Source organism: Rhinatrema bivittatum, chromosome 16 (genome assembly GCF_901001135.1).
Source record: "Rhinatrema bivittatum chromosome 16, aRhiBiv1.1, whole genome shotgun sequence".
Lineage (NCBI taxonomy): Eukaryota > Metazoa > Chordata > Amphibia > Gymnophiona > Rhinatrematidae > Rhinatrema > Rhinatrema bivittatum.
The window spans coordinates 2,431,719-2,456,866 of NC_042630.1; the positions used below are offsets into that span (position 1 = coordinate 2,431,719).

Genomic DNA, 25,148 nt, shown 5'->3' on the forward strand with positions numbered 1-25,148 from the left:
ACACACTGATCCCAGCCTGGAGAGGGCAGGTCCTATAACACACACTGCTCAGCATGAGGAGAGGAGCAGGAGCACAGATCCAGGAAGAGCAGGTCTCCTATAACCCTGCACACACTGATCCCAGCCTAAGGAGAGGGCAGGTCTCCTATAACCCTGCACACACTGATCCCAGCCTGAGGAGAGGGCAGGTCTCCTATAACCCTGCACACACTGATCCCAGCCTGAGGAGAGGGCAGGTCTCCTATAACCCTGCACACACTGATCCCAGCATGAGGAGAGGGCAGGTCTCCTATAACCCTGCACACACTGATCCCAGCCTGAGGAGAGGGCAGGTCTCCTATAACCCTGCACACACTGATCCCAGCCTAAGGAGAGGGCAGGTCTCCTATAACCCTGCACACACTGATCCCAGCCTGAGGAGAGGGCAGGTCTCCTATAACCCTGCACACACTGATCCCAGCCTGAGGAGAGGGCAGGTCTCCTATAACCCTGCACACACTGATCCCAGCCTGAGGAGAGGGCAGGTCTCCTATAACCCTGCACACACTGATCCCAGCCTGAGGAGAGGGCAGGTCTCCTATAACCCTGCACACACTGATCCCAGCATGAGGAGAGGGCAGGTCTCCTATAACCCTGCACACACTGATCCCAGCCTGAGGAGAGGGCAGGTCTCCTATAACCCTGCACACACTGATCCCAGCATGAGGAGAGGGCAGGTCTCCTATAACCCTGCACACACTGATCCCAGCCTGAGGAGAGGGCAGGTCTCCTATAACCCTGCACACACTGATCCCAGCCTAAGGAGAGGGCAGGTCTCCTATAACCCTGCACACACTGATCCCAGCCTGAGGAGAGGGCAGGTCTCCTATAACCCTGCACACACTGATCCCAGCCTGAGGAGAGGGCAGGTCTCCTATAACCCTGCACACACTGATCCCAGCCTGAGGAGAGGGCAGGTCTCCTATAACCCTGCACACACTGATCCCAGCCTGAGGAGAGGGCAGGTCTCCTATAACCCTGCACACACTGATCCCAGCCTGAGGAGAGAGCAGGTCTCCTATAACCCTGCACACACTGATCCCAGCATGAGGAGAGGGCAGGTCTCCTATAACCCTGCACACACTGATCCCAGCCTGAGGAAGAGGGCAGGTCTCCTATAACCCTGCACACACTGATCCCAGCCTGAGGAGAGGCAGGTCTCCTATAACCCTGCACACACTGATCCCAGCCTGAGGAGAGGGCAGGTCTCCTATAACCCTGCACACACTGATCCCAGCATGAGGAGAGGGCAGGTCTCCTATAACCCTGCACACACTGATCCCAGTCTGAGGAGAGGGCAGGTCTCCTATAACCCTGCACACACTGATCCCAGCCTGAGGAGAGGGCAGGTCTCCTATAACCCTGCACACACTGATCCCAGCCTGAGGAGAGGGCAGGTCTCCTATAACCCTGCACACACTGATCCCAGCATGAGGAGAGGGCAGGTCTCCTATAACCCTGCACACACTGATCCCAGCCTGAGGAGAGGGCAGGTCTCCTATAACCCTGCACACACTGATCCCAGCCTGAGGAGAGGGCAGGTCTCCTATAACCCTGCACACACTGATCCCAGCCTGAGGAGAGGGCAGGTCTCCTATAACCCTGCACACACTGATCCCAGCCTGAGGAGAGGGCAGGTCTCCTATAACCCTGCACACACTGATCCCAGCCTGAGGAGAGGGCAGGTCTCCTATAACCCTGCACACACTGATCCCAGCCTGAGGACAGGGCAGGTCTCCTATAACCCTGCACACACTGATCCCAGCCTGAGGAGAGGGCAGGTCTCCTATAACCCTGCACACACTGATCCCAGCCTGAGGAGAGGGCAGGTCTCCTATAACCCTGCACACACTGATCCCAGCCTGAGGAGAGGGCAGGTCTCCTATAACCCTGCACACACTGATCCCAGCCTGAGGAGAGGGCAGGTCTCCTATAACCCTGCACACACTGATCCCAGCCTGAGGAGAGGCAGGTCTCCTATAACCCTGCACACACTGATCCCAGCATGAGGAGAGGGCAGGTCTCCTATAACCCTGCACACACTGATCCCAGCCTGAGGAGAGGGCAGGTCTCCTATAACCCTGCACACACTGATCCCAGCCTGAGGAGAGGGCAGGTCTCCTATAACCCTGCACACACTGATCCCAGCATGAGGAGAGGGCAGGTCTCCTATAACCCTGCACACACTGATCCCAGCCTGAGGAGAGGGCAGGTCTCCTATAACCCTGCACACACTGATCCCAGCCTGAGGAGAGGGCAGGTCTCCTATAACCCTGCACACACTGATCCCAGCCTGAGGAGAGGGCAGGTCTCCTATAACCCTGCACACACTGATCCCAGCATGAGGAGAGGGCAGGTCTCCTATAACCCTGCACACACTGATCCCAGCCTGAGGAGAGGGCAGGTCTCCTATAACCCTGCACACACTGATCCCAGCCTGAGGAGAGGGCAGGTCTCCTATAACCCTGCACACACTGATCCCAGCCTGAGGAGAGGGCAGGTCTCCTATAACCCTGCACACACTGATCCCAGCCTGAGGAGAGGGCAGGTCTCCTATAACCCTGCACACACTGATCCCAGCCTGAGGAGAGGGCAGGTCTCCTATAACCCTGCACACACTGATCCCAGCCTGAGGAGAGGGCAGGTCTCCTATAACCCTGCACACACTGATCCCAGCCTGAGGAGAGAGCAGGTCTCCTATAACCCTGCACACACTGATCCCAGTCTGAGGAGAGAGCAGGTCTCCTATAACCCTGCACACACTGATCCCAGCCTGAGGACAGGGCAGGTCTCCTATAACCCTGCACACACTGATCCCAGCCTGAGGACAGGGCAGGTCTCCTATAACCCTGCACACACTGATCCCAGCCTGAGGAGAGGGCAGGTCTCCTATAACCCTGCACACACTGATCCCAGCATGAGGAGAGGACAGGTCTCCTATAACCCTGCACACACTGATCCCAGCCTAAGGAGAGGGCAGGTCTCCTATAACCCTGCACACACTGATCCCAGGCATGAGGAGAGGCAGGTCTCCTATAACCCTGCACACACTGATCCCAGCATGAGGAGAGGGCAGGTCTCCTATAACCCTGCACACACTGATCCCAGCCTGAGGAGAGAGCAGGTCTCCTATAACCCTGCACACACTGATCCCAGTCTGAGGAGAGAGCAGGTCTCCATAACCCTGCACACACTGATCCCAGCCTGAGCAGAGGGCAGGTCTCCTATAACCCTGCACACACTGATCCCAGTCTGAGGAGAGGGCAGGTCTCCTATAACCCTGCACACACTGATCCCAGCATGAGGAGAGGGCAGGTCTCCTATAACCCTGCACACACTGATCCCAGCCTGAGGAGAGGACAGGTCTCCTATAACCCTGCACACACTGATCCCAGCATGAGGAGAGGGCAGGTCTCCTATAACCCTGCACACACTGATCCCAGCCTGAGGAGAGGGCAGGTCTCCTATAACCCTGCACACACTGATCCCAGCATGAGGAGAGGGCAGGTCTCCTATAACCCTGCACACACTGATCCCAGCATGAGGAGAGGGCAGGTCTCCTATAACCCTGCACACACTGATCCCAGCATGAGGAGAGGGCAGGTCTCCTATAACCCTGCACACACTGATCCCAGCCTGAGGAGAGGGCAGGTCTCCTATAACCCTGCACACACTGATCCCAGCATGAGGAGAGGGCAGGTCTCCTATAACCCTGCACACACTGATCCCAGCATGAGGAGAGGGCAGGTCTCCTTTATACACTGCACACACTGATCCCAGCCTGAGGAGAGGGCAGGTCTCCTTTATACACTGCACACACTGATCCCAGCATGAGGAGAGGGCAGGTCTCCTTAATCACTGCACACGCTGACCCCAGCATGAGCAGAGGGCAGGTCTCCTTCATCGCTGCACACGCTGACCCCGGCCTGAGCACAGGGCAGGTCTCCTTTAACAGTACAGTGACCCTGGATTCTCTTCCCTGCTCTCAGGTCTTGGGCTTGTTTTCTGACCTGGATCCAGTGGGCTACCCCCACCAGGTGATGGAGCCGGATCCTCCGTGCTTAGGCCCGGGCCCGCGTGACCAGAAGAGGTCCCTCCCGGAGCAGCGGCCGGGAGCATCCGGTCACAGAGTGAGGAAGCGCTCCAGCGCCCGGCCCTCTAGCACTGAAAACCAGCGGGATGTCTCCGACCTCCTTCAGGTGGGAAGGATTTTATGTACAATTCACAAAACTAAAGAGAATGTGAGCAGGGCGAAGCACGGGAAGGGGTAGCTCCACCAGAATTTATCTGAAATTAAACCCAGGCCCCAGCACCCCCAGCTGTACCTGACTTTACAAAACTTCAGTTAAGCAAAGGGCATTGCAATTCCGGCCTTCGGAAAAGGCCTGAGATCCTGACAAATGCAAGCGTGAACTGGTTCCACACAGCTGAGACTCAGTCATGGCTGGAGAATCGGTGCTGCCTCCGCGTGCAGAGTCTGAAAACACTGATTCCTGCCGCTGATCACTGGGGCAAGGCCTCCTGACAGCTTGAAAAGGAAGAACCCTGAAAGCCGCAGGGAGCCAGGGAAGAACAGGGCAGATGGCAAGCCCTGGGTGCAGGGAATGCTAAAAGTCAAAACGCATGCAATTTCCACATTCTGATCTGTGCGATGGCGTTCATACAGCAACCCTGCACTTACAGAATGACAATCCTCCTAATGCAGAAACTGCAAGAGCCTGCACCCTCCGGAGCCGTTCATACAGCAACCCTGCACTTACAGAATGACAATCCTCCTAATGCAGAAACTGCAAGAGCCTGCACCCTCGGAGCCGTTCATACAGCAACCCCGCACTTACAGAATGACAATCCTCCTAATGCAGAAACTGCAAGAGCCTGCACCCTCCGGAGCCGTTCATACAGCAACCCTGCACTTACAGAATGACAATCCTCCTAATGCAGAAACTGCAAGAGCCTGCACCCTCCGGAGCCGTTCATACAGCAACCCCGCACTTACAGAATGACAATCCTCCTAATGCAGAAACTGCAAGAGCCTGCACCCTCCGGAGCCGTTCATACAGCAACCCCGCACTTACAGAATGACAATCCTCCTAACGCAGAAACTGCAAGAGCCTGCACCCTCCGGAGCCGTTCATACAGCAACCCCGCACTTACAGAATGACAATCCTCCTAACGCAGAAACTGCAAGAGCCTGCACCCTCCGGAGCCGTTCATACAGCAACCCCGCACTTATAGAATTACAATCCTCCTAATGCAGAAACTGCAAGAGCCTGCACCCTCCGGAGCCGTTCATACAGCAACCCCGCACTTATAGAATTACAATCCTCCTAATGCAGAAACTGCAAGAGCCTGCACACTCCGGAGCCGTTCATACAGCAACCCCGCACTTACAGAATGACAATCCTCCTAACGCAGAAACTGCAAGAGCCTGCACCCTCCGGAGCCGTTCATACAGCAACCCCGCACTTACAGAATGACAATCCTCCTAACGCAGAAACTGCAAGAGCCTGCACCCTCCGGAGCCGTTCATACAGCAACCCCGCACTTATAGAATGACAATCCTCCTAATGCAGAAACTGCAAGAGCCTGCACCCTCCGGAGCCGTTCATACAGCAACCCCGCACTTATAGAATTACAATCCTCCTAACGCAGAAACTGCAAGAGCCTGCACCCTCCGGAGCCGTTCATACAGCAACCCCGCACTTATAGAATGACAATCCTCCTAATGCAGAAACTGCAAGAGCCTGCACCCTCCGGAGCCGTTCATACAGCAACCCCGCACTTATAGAATTACAATCCTCCTAATGCAGAAACTGCAAGAGCCTGCACCCTCCGGAGCCGTTCATACAGCAACCCCGCACTTACAGAATGACAATCCTCCTAACGCAGAAACTGCAAGAGCCTGCACCCTCCGGAGCCGTTCATACAGCAACCCCGCACTTATAGAATGACAATCCTCCTAATGCAGAAACTGCAAGAGCCTGCACCCTCGGAGCCGTTCATACAGCAACCCCGCACTTATAGAATTACAATCCTCCTAACGCAGAAACTGCAAGAGCCTGTACCCTCCGGAGCCGTTCATACAGCAACCCCGCACTTATAGAATTACAATCCTCCTAACGCAGAAACTGCAAGAGCCTGTACCCTCCGGAGCCGTTCATACAGCAACCCCGCACTTATAGAATTACAATCCTCCTAATGCAGAAACTGCAAGAGCCTGCACCCTCCGGAGCCGTTCATACAGCAACCCCGCACTTACAGAATGACAATCCTCCTAACGCAGAAACTGCAAGAGCCTGCACCCTCCGGAGCCGTTCATACAGCAACCCCGCACTTACAGAATGACAATCCTCCTAACGCAGAAACTGCAAGAGCCTGCACCCTCCGGAGCCGTTCATACAGCAACCCCGCACTTACAGAATGACAATCCTCCTAACGCAGAAACTGCAAGAGCCTGCACCCTCCGGAGCCGTTCATACAGCAACCCCGCACTTACAGAATGACAATCCTCCTAACGCAGAAACTGCAAGAGCCTGCACCCTCCGGAGCCGTTCATACAGCAACCCCGCACTTATAGAATTACAATCCTCCTAACGCAGAAACTGCAAGAGCCTGCACCCTCGGAGCCGTTCATACAGCAACCCCGCACTTACAGAATGACAATCCTCCTAATGCAGAAACTGCAAGAGCCTGCACCCTCCGGAGCCGTTCATACAGCAACCCCGCACTTACAGAATGACAATCCTCCTAACGCAGAAACTGCAAGAGCCTGCACCCTCCGGAGCCGTTCATACAGCAACCCCGCACTTATAGAATTACAATCCTCCTAACGCAGAAACTGCAAGAGCCTGCACCCTCCGGAGCCGTTCATACAGCAACCCCGCACTTATAGAATGACAATCCTCCTAACGCAGAAACTGCAAGAGCCTGCACCCTCCGGAGCCGTTCATACAGCAACCCCGCACTTACAGAATGACAATCCTCCTAACGCAGAAACTGCAAGAGCCTGCACCCTCCGGAGCCGTTCATACAGCAACCCCGCACTTACAGAATGACAATCCTCCTAACGCAGAAACTGCAAGAGCCTGCACCCTCCGGAGCCAGTTCATACAGCAACCCCGCACTTATAGAATGACAATCCTCCTAACGCAGAAACTGCAAGAGCCTGCACCCTCCGGAGCCGTTCATACAGCAACCCCGCACTTACAGAATGACAATCCTCCTAATGCAGAAACTGCAAGAGCCTGCACCCTCGGAGCCGTTCATACAGCAACCCCGCACTTACAGAATGACAATCCTCCTAACGCAGAAACTGCAAGAGCCTGCACCCTCCGGAGCCGTTCATACAGCAACCCCGCACTTACAGAATGACAATCCTCCTAACGCAGAAACTGCAAGAGCCTGCACCCTCCGGAGCCGTTCATACAGCAACCCCGCACTTATAGAATGACAATCCTCCTAACGCAGAAACTGCAAGAGCCTGCACCCTCCGGAGCCGTTCATACAGCAACCCCGCACTTATAGAATGACAATCCTCCTAACGCAGAAACTGCAAGAGCCTGCACCCTCCGGAGCCGTTCATACAGCAACCCCGCACTTATAGAATGACAATCCTCCTAACGCAGAAACTGCAAGAGCCTGCACCCTCCGGAGCCGTTCATACAGCAACCCCGCACTTACAGAATGACAATCCTCCTAACGCAGAAACTGCAAGAGCCTGCACCCTCTGGAGCCGTTCATACAGCAACCCCGCACTTATAGAATGACAATCCTCCTAATGCAGAAACTGCAAGAGCCTGCACCCTCGGAGCCGTTCATACAGCAACCCCGCACTTATAGAATTACAATCCTCCTAACGCAGAAACTGCAAGAGCCTGTACCCTCCGGAGCCGTTCATACAGCAACCCCGCACTTATAGAATTACAATCCTCCTAACGCAGAAACTGCAAGAGCCTGTACCCTCCGGAGCCGTTCATACAGCAACCCCGCACTTATAGAATTACAATCCTCCTAATGCAGAAACTGCAAGAGCCTGCACCCTCCGGAGCCGTTCATACAGCAACCCCGCACTTATAGAATTACAATCCTCCTAACGCAGAAACTGCAAGAGCCTGCACCCTCCGGAGCCGTTCATACAGCAACCCCGCACTTATAGAATTACAATCCTCCTAACGCAGAAACTGCAAGAGCCTGCACCCTCGGAGCCGTTCATACAGCAACCCCGCACTTATAGAATTACAATCCTCCTAACGCAGAAACTGCAAGAGCCTGCCCCCTCCGGAGCCGTTCATACAGCAACCCCGCACTTACAGAATGACAATCCTCCTAATGCAGAAACTGCAAGAGCCTGCACCCTCCGGAGCCGTTCATACAGCAACCCCGCACTTATAGAATGACAATCCTCCTAACGCAGAAACTGCAAGAGCCTGCACCCTCGGAGCCGTTCATACAGCAACCCCGCACTTACAGAATGACAATCCTCCTAATGCAGAAACTGCAAGAGCCTGCACCCTCCGGAGCCGTTCATACAGCAACCCCGCACTTACAGAATGACAATCCTCCTAACGCAGAAACTGCAAGAGCCTGCACCCTCCGGAGCCGTTCATACAGCAACCCCGCACTTACAGAATGACAATCCTCCTAACGCAGAAACTGCAAGAGCCTGCACCCTCCGGAGCCGTTCATACAGCAACCCCGCACTTACAGAATGACAATCCTCCTAACGCAGAAACTGCAAGAGCCTGCACCCTCCGGAGCCGTTCATACAGCAACCCCGCACTTACAGAATGACAATCCTCCTAACGCAGAAACTGCAAGAGCCTGCACCCTCCGGAGCCGTTCATACAGCAACCCCGCACTTACAGAATGACAATCCTCCTAACGCAGAAACTGCAAGAGCCTGCACCCTCCGGAGCCGTTCATACAGCAACCCCGCACTTACAGAATGACAATCCTCCTAACGCAGAAACTGCAAGAGCCTGCACCCTCGGAGCCGTTCATACAGCAACCCCGCACTTACAGAATGACAATCCTCCTAATGCAGAAACTGCAAGAGCCTGCACCCTCCGGAGCCGTTCATACAGCAACCCCGCACTTACAGAATGACAATCCTCCTAACGCAGAAACTGCAAGAGCCTGCACCCTCCGGAGCCGTTCATACAGCAACCCCGCACTTATAGAATTACAATCCTCCTAATGCAGAAACTGCAAGAGCCTGCACCCTCCGGAGCCGTTCATACAGCAACCCCGCACTTATAGAATTACAATCCTCCTAACGCAGAAACTGCAAGAGCCTGCACCCTCCGGAGCCGTTCATACAGCAACCCCGCACTTATAGAATGACAATCCTCCTAACGCAGAAACTGCAAGAGCCTGCACCCTCCGGAGCCGTTCATACAGCAACCCCGCACTTACAGAATGACAATCCTCCTAACGCAGAAACTGCAAGAGCCTGCACCCTCCGGAGCCGTTCATACAGCAACCCCGCACTTACAGAATGACAATCCTCCTAACGCAGAAACTGCAAGAGCCTGCACCCTCCGGAGCCGTTCATACAGCAACCCCGCACTTATAGAATGACAATCCTCCTAACGCAGAAACTGCAAGAGCCTGCACCCTCCGGAGCCGTTCATACAGCAACCCCGCACTTACAGAATGACAATCCTCCTAATGCAGAAACTGCAAGAGCCTGCACCCTCGGAGCCGTTCATACAGCAACCCCGCACTTACAGAATGACAATCCTCCTAATGCAGAAACTGCAAGAGCCTGCACCCTCCGGAGCCGTTCATACAGCAACCCCGCACTTACAGAATGACAATCCTCCTAACGCAGAAACTGCAAGAGCCTGCACCCTCCGGAGCCGTTTATACAGCAACCCCGCACTAACAGAATGACAATCCTCCTAACGCAGAAACTGCAAGAGCCTGCACCCTCCGGAGCCGTTCATACAGCAACCCCGCACTTATAGAATGACAATCCTCCTAACGCAGAAACTGCAAGAGCCTGCACCCTCCGGAGCCGTTCATACAGCAACCCCGCACTTACAGAATGACAATCCTCCTAACGCAGAAACTGCAAGAGCCTGCACCCTCCGGAGCCGTTCATACAGGAACCCCGCACTTATAGAATGATAATCCTCCTAACGCAGAAACTGCAAGAGCCTGCACCCTCCGGAGCCGTTCATACAGCAACCCCGCACTTATAGAATGACAATCCTCCTAACGCAGAAACTGCAAGAGCCTGCACCCTCCGGAGCCGTTCATACAGCAACCCCGCACTTACAGAATGACAATCCTCCTAACGCAGAAACTGCAAGAGCCTGCACCCTCCGGAGCCGTTCATACAGCAACCCCGCACTTACAGAATGACAATCCTCCTAACGCAGAAACTGCAAGAGCCTGCACCCTCCGGAGCCGTTCATACAGCAACCCCGCACTTATAGAATGACAATCCTCCTAACGCAGAAACTGCAAGAGCCTGCACCCTCCGGAGCCGTTTATACAGATACTTCAATGAGAAAATAACTGATTTCTGGCTTTGATACTGCAGTGTGACCTGGGACCTGTTTTCCTCTTTCTCTATTATAGGATATGAATTTAAAGGTGATCACCAACATGAAGGTGAAGAAATCCCGGCAGTGTACTTACGATCTCCCTCCCGTGGCAGCCCAGACTGGAGACGACGGGCTCAGGGCTGGAGGAGGTAAGGTAGTTCTCTCTCACACTGCACAGTGTGCTCTCTCCTCTTTAGTAAGGCGTCAGCAGCAGGTAAACGATTCCCCCCTCTCTCTCTCTCTCATGCTCTGCAGTGTGGTCTGTCATAGGAATGTGCATTGTTTGAAACAAATGGGTAAAATGCACTGCATGGGAATTTGTTTCATTTGTGGCACCGGCTCCCACCAAAATGAATGGAAGGTGCCCAAAAAATAAACATTTTTTGTTTCCCATTCAAGACTATGGCCCCTTGAAAAGGTAATGATAACCACTGCTTGTGTGAGGGAGCAGCTGGACTGGAGCCAAGGCAGGAGAAGACAAGTGGAAATGATGGAGGGGCACTTTTCATAACTAACTTACAGCTGACACCTGGATCAAATGTTGCTGATATCCTCCCACTGAAAGGGTTGAGCATCTGCAAAGAAACTCATTTCTTCTGTTGGATTTCATAGGGAGAGGTTAGAGAGAGAGAAAAAAGGTTTAAAATGTTTTTGAAAGGGAGAGACAATTTTGGCAAAGGTTTTTTTCCATCTTCACTGCTGCAGTCACAGTGATCGGCTCTGCATTCTGTCTGCTCACTGGGGCAGGGCAGTGGGTTTTTTGTCTGTTTGACTCTGCACAGTGCACTGCTTATCTGCAGGTATCAGAGAGAGACTGTACTGAACTGACCAGAAGTATTGCCAGCCTTGTGGATTTTTCTGGGCATTCTGTTGTATCTACAAAAGAAGTCAGTCAGTAATGCATAAACATACACTGTGTGGTGTGTGTGTGTGTGTGTAAGAGATTTTTGCATACACTGAGGGATAGCCAGATAGCCAGGGGCTCTTAGGGAAGATAAGGTCATTGCAGAAAGACTAAATGAATTCTTTGCTTCCATGTTTACTAATGAGGATGTTGGGGAGATACCAGTTCCGGAGATGGTTTTCAGGGGTGATGAGTCAGACGAACTGAACGAAATCACTGTGTACCTGGAAGATGTAGTAGACCAGATTGACAAACTAATAAGTAGCAAATCACCTGGACCGGATGGTATGCATCCTAGGGTTCTGAAGGAACTCAAAAATGAAATTTTTAATGTGGACAAGTGCAAGGTGTTGCATATAGGGAAAAATAACCCTTGCTGTAGTTACACAATGTTAGGTTCCATATTAGGAGCTACCACGTAGTAAAAAGATCTAGGCATCATAGTGGATAATACTTTAAAACCATCTGCTCAGTGTGCTGCGGCAGTCAAAAAAAAGCAAATAGAATGTTAGGAATTATTAGGAAGGGAATGGTTAATAGAACGGAAAATGTCATAATGCCTCTATATCACTCCAGGGTGAGACCGCACCTTGAATACTGTGTACAATTCTGGTCGCCGCATATCAAAAAAGATATAGTTGCGATGGAGAAGGTACAGAGAAGGGCAACCAAAATGATAAAGGGAATGGAACAGCTCCCCTATGAGGAAAGGCTGAAGAGATTAGGGCTGTTCAGCTTGGAGAAGAGACGGCTGAGGGGGGATATGATAGAGGTCTTTAAGATCATGAGAGGTCTAGAACGGGTAGATGTGAATCGGTTATTTACACTTTCGGATAATAGAAGGACTAGGGGGCATTCCATGAAGTTAGCAAGTAGCACATTTAAGATTAATCGGAGAAAGTTCTTTTTCACTCAATGCACAATAAAGGTCTGGAATTTGTTGCCAGAGGATGTGGTTAGTGTAGCTGGGTTCAAAAAAGGTTTGGGTAAGTTCTTGGAGGAGAAGTCCATTAACGGCTATTAATCAAGTTTACTTAGGGAATAGCCACTGCTATTAATTGCATCAGTAGCTTGGCATCTTCTTGGTTTTGGGTAATTGCCAGGTTCTTGTGGCCTGGTTTGGCCTCTGTTGGAAACAGGATGCTGGGCTCGATGGACCCTTGGTCTGACCCAGCAATGCAATTTCTTACGTTCTTATGCTCTTGACAAGCTGCTAACTCTGCTTGTCAGTGCTTCCTAAGCACTAAAATGCACTTAGTTTCTCAACGTGTGTGTGTGTGTGTCAAATACTCAGTTAGTATTAGAATGGTACAGTATCAATAAATAAAATATAATATCAAAATTCCAGTAGCCACTTCCAGTTCCATCATAGCACCGTGAGTAAAGGGGCGAGTAGGGAATAGCAGGGGCAGACATGTGGGTGTTCCTGCAGAGCCAGCCCAGCCTGTCAGAATTACAAGCGATAGTAGTGGTGAAAAAGAAATTAAGTCCTGCCCTTGAACTTGAAGAGACTTTTTAGTCAAATGAGACCAGAAGTGGAAGCCAGCTCAAGCCATAAAACATTAAAATTGGGAGAGCAGCTGCCACCAGCACCCATTCTCGCCCTCTTGCTCCGGAGCAGGGGTAAAAGATGGCAGCCATTGGAAGTTGGCACCAGCAAGTCAAAGGCAAGGACAGGAGAAGCAGAACCTGCCTTGATTACTGCTTCTGAGCAAATGAAGGCAGTATTTCAAAAACTGATTCATGTGTGGGATTCCCTGAATCAGAAGATATTGAAGAGCTGGTAGCCAAAAATAATGTGGGATCTTTAGCCAGTGGCATATTATCTTCCAGTGAGGATATAAGCGAGGTGGTAGATACTGACGCTAATGAGCGCAACCTCCAGGAAGAGAAGGCAGCGCGGTCACAGAGCATGAGTGATGCCCCTGGGCCTTTCCCCTCACGGGCCACTCTCAACCTCATCTCTAGCACCAGTAGCAGCACCAACCAAGGATCCAGAGAGAAGGTGGTGGAAGACATCGTATTTGTGGAGGCTAAAGTGAGGCAGGACTTACGTTTTGTTCAGTGCATTCACTAGTACTATAGTAAGGTCATCAATCAAGGGAAGACACTGGGTGTGCAGCGTCACCTGCAGAACCGCTACGCACTGGCGTTAGGGGAGGATGGTGGTACGAGCCTGGGGACTCCCTCTGCCACTATTTAAACATGAATTTCCCACTCAGTGGGAAATACATAAATGTAAAACAGACCCCAAGCTGACCCCATGAACTCTTCTACCAGTTAGTTGACAGCCCCTAGCCAAGCGTCTGCAGCAGGAAGGCGCACAGAGCAGATGGGGTAGTGCTCTGTACCACCGTCCTGGGGCAAAGCAGTGAGTGATACATCAGGGAAATGATGATTGCCCTGGACAATTGGTCCCTGAGGAGAACCTGGGCTTTAAGGGTCTGCTGCAAAGTGCCACCCAGGACTACATGCAGAAGGCAGGTTATCCCGGCCCTGCTGAATCAGGGCAGGCGCAGAGGGGAGTGGTGTGCATTTTACCAGTAACGTCTTGAGCAGGAGGAATGCTCCACTCCCACCTCTCCTGACAGCACAGTTGGGAGCAGGCAGGGACAGGGGCAGGCCGCTGCTCTAACGGGGACTGGGTATCAAGATGCAGTTGGACTGTGCTGCTCACCCAGGTGATGGATAGCACCCATACCTCCTGCAGTATCCTACCAGCAATAAGAAAGATGCTGGAGGGCTGGCAGGTAGATAGACAGGAGCGCTCTTGCAGTTTTCTTTGTGCCACAGGGGTGCAAATATGAGAAGAGCCGTGGAAGATGGGGGCTATCAGGGGATCTGGTCCTTTGCTGCTTCTGGTACTAAGTGATGTCCTCGGGCTGATAGAGAGGTCCAGAGAAACAGTGGGACATTTCCAATAGCAGCATGAAGGGACTGCCAGCCTCCCCCTGAGAAGCAGGAAGACTTCAGGATGCCTCACAAGCATCGGATTCAAGATGTTGGCCCCTGGTGGAATTTCCCCTCTCTGATGCTGCAGAGGTTGGGGGACCAGCAGACACCTCTTCATGACTGCTTTCTGGACATGGAGAGAGGGGTGGAGTGCCCCCTGGGGCATCATGATTGGGTGGTGATGAGGCAGCTTATACAAGTCCTGGAGCCCTTCAAGGATGCCATGGGGTCATTCCCATAGTAAATATTGCAGAGGAGAAGTTAGAGGAAATGACAGCAGATATAGTGCAGCAGCGAGAGCGAGAGAGACTTAAACCTTTAACAGAAAACAATACTTGCATGGTTTTGACCCACATTTGAAAGAGAGTCTCGCGTCCAACTGCAGTATCTCACTTACAGGCCCGGCCTGACCGGGTGTGCAAGCCGTGCATTTACATGGAGCGGCACACCTGTGGCTCGGCGGTGGCTGAGGACGGAGAGGGTATGAGCATGCTCTCTCCTTCTTCGGACCACAGAAGAAGATATGAGCTCATATCCTCTTCCAGCAGGCGAAGACAAAGAAAGGACCATCCACTCCGCCAGCGTGGGGGCGGGGGCAGTGCAGTTTGTCTTGCACAGGGTGGCTGACAAGCTAGGGCCAGCCCTGCTCACTTACATGGAGAAAATACCATGAACAGGAAGGAGCAGCAGAGGCAGATGGAACGCAGGAAAGTAGTGTGAGCACAACCGGCCTCCTGTCAGCTTCCTTTCCACCTCCATACACCACAGCGCCATCTCTTCACCCCAGCAAAGGAGACCCAGAAGAAACTTCTATGCCAGAGTTCACTGCTGGCACGTTGGGCACACACATCCACAGTCTGCTCAAATCTGCTTTATCTTTTTTGCCCAGCAACTCCTGTGCCTTCTCCATGGCAGGGGCCTTTGTGAACCCTCGTCGTGCACGGCTGATGCAGACTTGAAAAGGTCTTGAAATCAATCTGCCTGAATTTCCATGCGAGCGGCAGGATGACCGCAAACAGCACCGTCGGGATCTTGCCATCACTCTGCCTTGCTGCTATGCCCTGGACACTACACTTTAGAGGGCTTTGCTGCCTTCTCCTGATGCTACGTGTTGGAGGTTTTGATCCTCCGTGCAGTTTGCCTCTTGGCTCCCAGCCTAGGTCTCCCACACTGCTTCTCTCTTGGTTATTTATTTTATTTATTTATAGTTTTTATATACCGGGAGTTCCTGTATACAATACATATCACTCCGGTTTACAGATAACAGTAAGAACTACTGCCGGGGGCAGTTTACATGGAACAAATCAGAACACTTGATCTAAATAAATAGTAAAAGAACAAAACTGAGTTCAGCTTTTAGCATATAAATAAGGCAATTGATAATCTTGTCTAAATAAGGCAGAGAACAATACATTAAAATCAAAGGACTGGGGTGTTAAATATTCTAGTTCTTAGCTCTCTGGGATGCTGAGGTGTGTAAAGAATAATTAGTCTTACATAGTTATCTGACATTTAAATCAGATAAAATAAGGTGCAAGCTCATGGAAGGAGAGCAGGATATCTACGTCTATTCTTGAGGTTGAAATTAATAATTTTTATTATAGTGGCACAAAATCTACTAGATAAATGAAGCTTGACCGACGTGCCGCAAATGCGCAGTAGAGAGCAACTCTACCGCGCATGCACGGGCAGCACATCCGGTCAGAGCTTGCCAGTAACCAAAATGGCGTGGTGAGGAGCGGCAGCGGCACGCGTGAGGGAGGGAGGGAGGGACCGTTGTGAATGAGCTGAGAGAGGGGGAGTGACTGAGGGGAGGGAGGACAGAGTGACTGGGGGGAGGGGGGAGAGAGTGAGGGGAGGAGAGGAGGAGGGGGAAGAGTGGGGGGTGGGAGGAGAGAGTGAGGGGAGGAGGGAGGGGAGGCAGGGGAGGGAGGAGAGGGTGAGGGGAGAATGAGGGGTAAGGAAATGGACTGAAAAATAAATGTTAATGTAGCCCGTTCTTCCGTGTAGTTTTATAAATGGTCGATATTGTTTTAAGTGAGTGGATTTACTCTTGCTGCAAAGATTATGAAAAGACCTTTTGTCTCGCTCGCAGTTAATGTGCACATCTCAAACACACTGCCAATTAACCACCCAGGTTAAAATAGTAATGTAGCCAGTTTATCTTACACCGATCAGGAGTGCATGACGACATCTCAGGGATGGTCTTAGGCTTTCTCCCTCTCTGCTGGGTCAGCTGCAGGTCCAGCAGACAAATGACAGGTTAATAGCACAGTTCCAGGGCGGTGGGCCCAGTGCTTACTGATGCTCTGGAAGTTGTGAAGGCAGGGGACGGAAGCAAAGATTGGCCTGGCCTGCAATATCTCATGCAAATATGATTAGGCAGCTACTATAAAGTTAATGGAGCAGAGCTAGGCTGAGCAGGGAGCCCAGCCTCAAAGCCTGGTGTGAGGCTTAATTAAAAGTCTTGTATGTGTGAAGTACAAAATCTGTAAGTCCAAAGCCTTTTCATCAGAACTGCATGCATATGAATAGGATCCAAAAGTCAATATTGATTGTGTATTACCGCAATCCATAGGACGGATAGGTTTCCAGTACAGCTGGTACGTGTATGCAGGTTCTCACGGGCATTATGGCGTGGGAAGGAAGAATCTAGTGAATGGCATTGTGCCTCATGAGTTTGTCAAGGCCACGAGCTCAGCACGTTTGTGTCCTGCAGCACCAGTTAAATTGTAAGGTGAAGACAGATTGCTCGATTAGGGAGAACAACTGCAGCTTCTCTTCTCAGTGAAGCTCTCGTTACAACTGCAGGGGCCATCACATGGTTTGACTTTCATCTTGAGTTGCTCGGGCCTGCACACAGTTTGGTTGAGATTCACATTCCGTTTCAGGGTGATTGGCTTATCCCTAAGGGTATTTTATCCCCTCAATAAAATGTAAGCACAGAAAAAAATTACTAGCATCTCCTCCCACCCCCACCTCTTTTCTGGTTCTCTACCTTGCTGTTTTTTTGTTTCCTTCTAGGATCTCAGCCTAGTTAACCCATCCTGTTCTCTCTTGTTTACGCTGTGGTGCTTTGTCCCCCAAAACACAGGTTTTTCCTCTTGCCCCCACCTTTTTCCTGATACTACACCTTGCTGTCTAATTCTATCACTGTTAGTGCTTGGCCTGCTCCTGTGCTGTCATGGTGCCTTGTTGAATATCTGCCAATAAGAGTACTGCTTTATGGTGCCTTGGGGTATTCATGATACTGTTGATGCTGCTTATGCTGCTTCATACTGTATAGACAATTATTGTCAATTCCCTTTGTGCTCTTTATGATGCCTTGGGGCTTTGATTTCCCCCATGCTGTTTGTGATGCTCTTCACTCTACACCTTGGGGGTTTTGATGCCTCCATGCTGTTCATGATGCCACATACTCAAATTGCTGCCATATCCCTGTTAATACATCTTAGTCATCTCTGTCTCATGCTTTATACTACAACCTTATTTTCTAATCTATAGCTACAATTAACTTCAGAGACAGATTGCAGTTAATTCCAGCCTGAGCCTTGTCTTTTTTCCTTGTCTCACAGTGTGTGTGCAAACGGAGTCGGCACACATACGGTGTATGAGAGACCTTTTTTGTACACACTGTGAAAGTTGCTGGGTGTAGTATTATACAACATAAACATAGCCAGCCAGTAGACAGTGTGTGCCATTGCCAAGTATTCTAACTCTGCCCTCTATGCCGTGCGCTGATCTGCAATTACCATTTGTGATTTTAAGCACAAGTGCTGCTGCTGCTGTTGCTGCTGCTGCTACTGATGCTGCTCCAAGCCTCTCTTGGTACATTTTGGTAGTTCTGCCTATGCTCCAGCTGTCTTCAAGGTTCTTTCTAAGTTCTCTTCCCTTTATAGCACATGCTGACTCTTGGTTTTACTGTGGCAATCTGATGCTTTGCATGCTTGTTAGACCACTTTTAGACACTTGGGCTGCACTTGGTCCTGCTTATACCCCTTTTTGTACCTTGGGCTTTTGATACCATTCTTCTTACAGTTCTCACTGTATATCTTGGGGCCTTCTTGCTGTGTTGCACTGCACTTACTCTTGTGATTTTTATCACCAACTCCACCACTGCTGCTGTTGTTCCAAGCCTCTTTAGGTATCTTTGGTTGATTCTGTCTCTTCGTTGGTCACTTTTGAGGTTCTATCCAAATTCCCTTCCCTTCCAGTACATTCTGACTCTTGATCTTGCCATGGCAATCTGATTATTTATATAGACCTTAGCCAGTTACCTTTAATAGTTTCATATCATCTTGGACTTTTCTTCAGTGCTTCAAATTCCCTTCCCTTATAGTTCTTACTGACTATTGATTTCATCTGGTATTTAGCTTTCAATGAATAATAGCACAGTAAAAGGCAGGGGTAGCAGAAGGGCAGCATCCAAAACCAACACCATACTCCTACATGATTATTACTGCTCAGGTAATGGAGACAGTATTTGAAAAAACTGATTCAGAGGAAGACTAGTGTCCTGGATTCTCAGAATAACAGGATATTGAACAGCGAGTGGCTGAAAAGAATTTGGGGTCTCTAGTCGGTAGCATTTTAGCTTCAATGAGGAGGTAAAGGAGACAGGGCTGAGATTATACCACAGTAAAGGGGAAGACCATATCCAAGCCTGAAACACCAGCAACTTCCCCAAATGATGCAATACAAAAACTACTCCAGGGATTTCCTCTGACCTCTCTTTTCCTAAGGCTTCATATCAATTTTATTGGTGATGTTTGCTCCTCATTTGGAGCTTTGGGGTGTTCTTGCTACTGTGGGTGGTTGCTTTGCCCTCTTATGGTGCCTTGGGGTCTTCATGCCACTCTTTCTGCTGCTTTGACCCTCTCGTGGTGGCATGTGTGTGTTTTTTTCTGACACGTTTGGTGCTTTGCTCCCCTTCATGATGCCTTGAGCTCTTCAGGCCACACTTGGTGCTGCTTTGCCCTTCTCCTGCTCTTCAGGCCACACTTGGTGCTGCTTTGCCCTTCTCCTGATGTTCAGGCCACACTTGGTGCTGCTTTGCCCTTCTCCTGATGTTCGTGCCATTGTTGTTGGTGCTTTGATGCTCTCTTGGTGGCTTGGAAAGCTCCTGCCATTGCTGATATTTTCCCCCTTTATGATGCCCTGGGCTGTTCAGGCCACACTTGGTGCCACACTGACACAGTCTTGGTGCCTTGGAAGTCTCTTCCCCCTTCTGATGATGCACACAAGTTTCATTAGAAATAATCAGAAAACCCCGATTTGGGAGCCCAGAGTAGGCTGCATTGCTTTCCCCCATTATCTTTAATGGGAAATAAATGAAAATAATTTTGGTGGAAATGAACCAAATGAATGATTGTTATGGCTTAGGTAAGTGTAATTATTAAATATAATAATGTAACAAAGTCATTTCTTGTTATGCCATATAATGTAACATATCAAGGTGTTCTTGAATGTAATTGGTAAAACTGATAAATTAAAAAAAAAAAGAATGACCGTGACCTATGAAATGAATAAATGAATCAAAATGAAATGGTTACCTCTGCACATGAACAGAGAGGCCGCAGTGGGTCAGCAAGCCCCTGTCCCTCCTGCACTCCATCACTTTGTGCTCTCTCATCTTGCGCACACAGGGATGTCGTTGTTGTTTGTTTTTTTTAAATTAGAATTGAAACATGGAAAAGAATGTGAAGCAGATGGAAAATGAGAGAGAGGCCAGCCGTGCATGATGGCTCCCTGCTGAGAGACAGATGTGTGACTTTTTCCCATTCATTAATTCTCAGCAGGAGAGGATCCACTTTATTTCATGACGCCGGAGCTGGGTGATGAAGTTGTGCCATCCACAGAAGGCCACGATACTCCCATGGAGTCGCAGCTTGGGAGCCCGGGCACCTGGATCTGGGAGATGGTACCCGTAGGGTAGGCATTCTTTCCCACTATCTGCCTTTAACCCGTCAGCTAATGCTGTCATTCAGCAGTTCTTACCCGCAGCCCTTCCACAAGTTTTCAAAAGGAAAGTACATGGAGACATTGGCTTTCAGATTCACCACCTCTAGAAAATGCAAGCGTGGTCCCTTGTGGGTAATTTCTACAGAGGAAAAACAACAGGCCAAAGTTTCAAAATGGGTGTCTGGGTTCAAACTCCTCCTCACCTCCCAGCCTAAATGCACCCTCTGGGGAGCAGCACCCAAGGCAGCGCAAAGTCTGTGTTTTGGGAGAGCGTGTGGACTCGTGGAAAGGCCGAATCAAACACTTTTTATCTGGGGAACACTTGGAAACATTGCCCTCTAATTCTTATTTATAATAATGGTGAGGCCAATACTCAGTAAGCCCAGTTAGAGGCTAACGTTCACCAGGTAACTTGTCCCGTATATTCAGTGGGATTATTAAGTGAAGTTGTTTGGCTATGGGCAGAGATTTTTCGTCTTAGAGGGCTTGGAGGCAGCGCTGGCAGCAGGGGTTCGATGGGAATATTGCCAGGAGGACCATAGTAATGGATTATGCTGTCAGCGCTGCCTCTAGAGAGCCCCACACTCCAATCCTTCTACTACGATCCCAGGCCTGAGGTAGTGGGGGAGGAGAGAGTGAAAACCCTGGAGGGCAGAGGAGAGGGAATGGGAGGGTTGGCCAACAGCATTTAAAGAGATTGTTTTTTTTGTTGTTGTTGAGGACAGGGGGCTGTGGTAGCTGGGATTTAATCATCTAATAATGTTGGGAGGTCAATGGATTTTCTTTTTCTTTTTTTTTTAAGATATCTGGTTAAGAGGCAGATTTTCATTCATACAAGCCAGATAAATTTAGACCCTCTTGGAAGCGGTAAAGTTATTGAGCTATCTTACAGGCTGATACAGTACAGTGCGCTCCGATGTTACAAATTCAGGAGGTGGAGCCCTGTTCTGAGGTAGAGTTGGTGCTACCCAAATGGACAGAGAACCCGTTAGGTCCCTACCATCGGAGGGCAAGGCTCGATGAGATGAGAGTTGATAGAAGGCTTCGCCCTGGAAGCTCGTGATCCCCCCAGGAGGAGTCTGTGGGGATCCGGCCGCTGGGACTTAAGGAACTCCCTGAAGACTAATGAAGGTCTGGACGCAGGCGCCTCCTGCAGGTCAGGGATTCCAGACCACTGGTGCCTCCAGTTGGTCGTAGATAGTCCAGGAGCAACACAGGAGAAGGGTCCAAAGCCAATCCAAAGTCAACACCAGGAACTTACCACAGCCAGTCCGAAGGTCAGAAGCCACAGGAGCGGGACGAAGAACCTAAGCAAGTCCAGGAAAACTGCTTTTCTGTGCACCCTCCAACTTACTATCATGGCGATAATAAGTCGGAGGCCCCAAAAGTTAAAAAAAAAAAAAAGTAAAAAATAAAAACAAAAAAATTTTTTAAATGGGGCCCACGACTCATGGGTTGAAAACCGGACGCTCAATTTTGCCAGCGTCGGGTTTCTGAACCCGTGGCTGTCAGCGGCTCGAGAACCGACGCCGGCAAAAGTGAGCGTCGGCTGTCCAATCCGCTGACAGCCACCGCCCCTGTCAAAAAGGAGGCGCCAGGGACGCGCTAGTGTCCCTAGTGCCTCTTATTACTGCGGACCCTAATTTAAATTAATTTACTGTATCGCGCGCACAGGAGAGTGTCGCGTGCACCGGCTCTCCTGTGATTTTTACTGTATCGGCCCGTTAGTTGGTTATAGCAGAAAATCAGCTAGGTTAGCCGGGAAAAAAAATTACAAAACTTGCCATTCAGATAGATAATTTGTGAGATAGCAATCTAAATGGATTTGAATACTGAACTTCGCATTTATTAATAATTATGATGATACTTTAATTTCTGCTATACTTCATTATTAACTGTTAGCAGGAACCCCAAGAAACCTGCATTAGATACAGGGGAGGGCAGTGTCTCCTGTGCTGGGAGATCCTGCAGGGACCCCCAGAAACCTGCATTAGATACAGGGGAGGGCAGTGTCTCCTGTGCTGGGAGATCCTGCAGGGACCCCCAGAAACCTGCATTAGATACAGGGGAGGGCAGTGTCTCCTGTGCTGTGAGATCCTGCAGGGACCCCCAGAAACCTGCATTAGATACAGGGGAGGGCAGTGTCTCCTGTGCTGTGAGATCCTGCAGGGACTCCCAGAAACCTGCATTAGATACAGGGGAGGACAGTGTCTCCTGTGCTGTGAGATCCTGCAGGGACCCCCAGAAACCTGCATTAGATACAGGGGAGGGCAGTGCCTCCTGTGCTGTGAGATCCTGCAGGGACCCCCAGAAACCTGCATTAGATACAGGGGAGAGCAGTGTCTCCTGTGCTGTGAGATCCTGCAGGGACCCCCAGAAACCTGCATTAGATACAGGGGAGGGCAGTGTCTCCTGTGCTGTGAGATCCTGCAGGGACTCCCAGAAACCTGCATTAGATACAGGGGAGGGCAGTGTCTCCTGTGCTGTGAGGTCCTGCAGGGACCCCCAGAAACCTGCATTAGATACAGGGGAGGGCAGTGTGTCCTGTGCTGTGAGATCCTGCAGGGACCCCCAGACACCTGCATTAGATACAGGGGAGGGCAGTGTCTCCTGTGCTGTGAGATCCTGCAGGGACCCCCAGAAACCTGCATTAGATACAGGGGAGGGCAGTGTCTCCTGTGCTGAGAGATCCTGCAGGGACTCCCAGAAACCTGCATTAGATACAGGGGAGGGCAGTGCCTCCTGTGCTGTGAGATCCTGCAGGGACCCCCAGAAACCTGCATTAGATACAGGGGAGGGCAGTGCCTCCTGTGCTGTGAGATCCTGCAGGGACTCCCAGAAACCTGCATTAGATACAGGGGAGGGCAGTGTCTCCTCCTGTGCTGTGAGATCCTGCAGGGACCCCCAGAAACCTGCATTAGATACAGGGGAGGGCAGTGTCTCCTGTGCTGTGAGATCCTGCAGGGACTCCCAGAAACCTGCATTAGATACAGGGGAGGGCAGTGTGTCCTGTGCTGTGAGATCCTGCAGGGACTCCCAGAAACCTGCATTAGATACAGGGGAGGGCAGTGTCTCCTGTGCTGTGAGATCCTGCAGGGACCCCCAGAAACCTGCATTAGATACAGGGGAGGGCAGTGTCTCCTGTGCTGTGAGATCCTGCAGGGACTCCCAGAAACCTGCATTAGATACAGGGGAGGGCAGTGTCTCCTGTGCTGTGAGATCCTGCAGGGACTCCCAGAAACCTGCATTAGATACAGGGGAGGGCAGTGTCTCCTGTGCTGTGAGATCCTGCAGGGACCCCCAGAAACCTGCATTAGATACAGGGGAGGGCAGTGCCTCCTGTACTGTGAGATCCTGCAGGGACCCCCAGAAACCTGCATTAGATACAGGGGAGGGCAGTGTCTCCTGTGCTGTGAGATCCTGCAGGGACTCCCAGAAACCTGCATTAGATACAGGGGAGGGCAGTGTGTCCTGTGCTGTGAGATCCTGCAGGGACCCCCAGAAACCTGCATTAGATACAGGGGAGGGCAGTGTCTCCTGTGCTGTGAGATCCTGCAGGGACCCCCAGAAACCTGCATTAGATACAGGGGATGGCAGTGTCTCCTGTGCTGTGAGATCCTGCAGGGACCCCCAGAAACCTGCATTAGATACAGGGGAGGGCAGTGTCTCCTGTGCTGTGAGATCCTGCAGGGACCCCCAGAAACCTGCATTAGATACAGGGGAGGGCAGTGTCTCCTGTGCTGTGAGATCCTGCAGGGACCCCCAGAAACCTGCATTAGATACAGGGGAGGGCAGTGTCTCCTGTGCTGTGAGATCCTGCAGGGACCCCCAGAAACCTGCATTAGATACAGGGGAGGGCAGTGTCTCCTGTGCTGTGAGATCCTGCAGGGACTCCCAGAAACCTGCATTAGATACAGGGGAGGGCAGTGTCTCCTGTGCTGTGAGATCCTGCAGGGACTCCCAGAAACCTGCATTAGATACAGGGGAGGGCAGTGTCTCCTCCTGTGCTGTGAGATCCTGCAGGGACTCCCAGAAACCTGCATTAGATACAGGGGAGGGCAGTGTCTCCTGTGCTGTGAGATCCTGCAGGGACTCCCAGAAACCTGCATTAGATACAGGGGAGGGCAGTGTCTCCTGTGCTGTGAGATCCTGCAGGGACTCCCAGAAACCTGCATTAGATACAGGGGAGGGCATTGGCTCCTGTGCTGTGAGATCCTGCAGGGACCCCCAGAAACCTGCATTAGATACAGGGGAGGGCAGTGTCTCCTGTGCTGTGAGATCCTGCAGGGACTCCCAGAAACCTGCATTAGATACAGGGGAGGGCAGTGTCTCCTGTGCTGTGAGATCCTGCAGGGACTCTCAGAAACCTGCATTAGATACAGGGGAGGGCAGTGTCTCCTGTGCTGTGAGATCCTGCAGGAACCCCAAGAAACCTGCATTAGATACAGGGGAGGGCAGTGTCTCCTGTGCTGTGAGATCCTGCAGGGACTCCCAGAAACCTGCATTAGATACAGGGGAGGGCAGTGTGTCCTGTGCTGTGAGATCCTGCAGGGACTCCCAGAAACCTGCATTAGATACAGGGGAGGGCAGTGTCTCCTGTGCTGTGAGATCCTGCAGGGACCCCCAGAAACCTGCATTAGATACAAGGGAGGACAAATCTTCAGATGCATAGCTATGTTAGTGTGGTGTAGCTAAAAATGACAGGAGTTGATTGTACCTTATAGAGTCACCAATGTATT

The 25,148-nt window shown here is 51.1% G+C and overlaps 1 protein-coding gene across 8 annotated transcripts in view; it reads left to right on the forward strand.

The window, feature by feature from the left end:
- The window catches only part of LOC115077986 (alpha-2-macroglobulin-like protein 1), a 52,100-nt gene that overhangs the window by 14,065 nt on the left and 12,887 nt on the right, over positions 1 to 25,148 (forward strand). For 7 of the 8 annotated variants that reach the window (XM_029580498.1, XM_029580499.1, XM_029580496.1 and 4 more), the window contains 3 exons: positions 4,029 to 4,238; positions 10,627 to 10,741; positions 20,244 to 20,379. In XM_029580498.1, coding sequence (XP_029436358.1) covers positions 4,029 to 4,238; positions 10,627 to 10,741; positions 20,244 to 20,379 — 461 coding nt within the window. The remainder of the gene's footprint in view (positions 1 to 4,028; positions 4,239 to 10,626; positions 10,742 to 20,243; positions 20,380 to 25,148) is intronic. The other variant, XM_029580493.1, reaches the window with a different exon arrangement.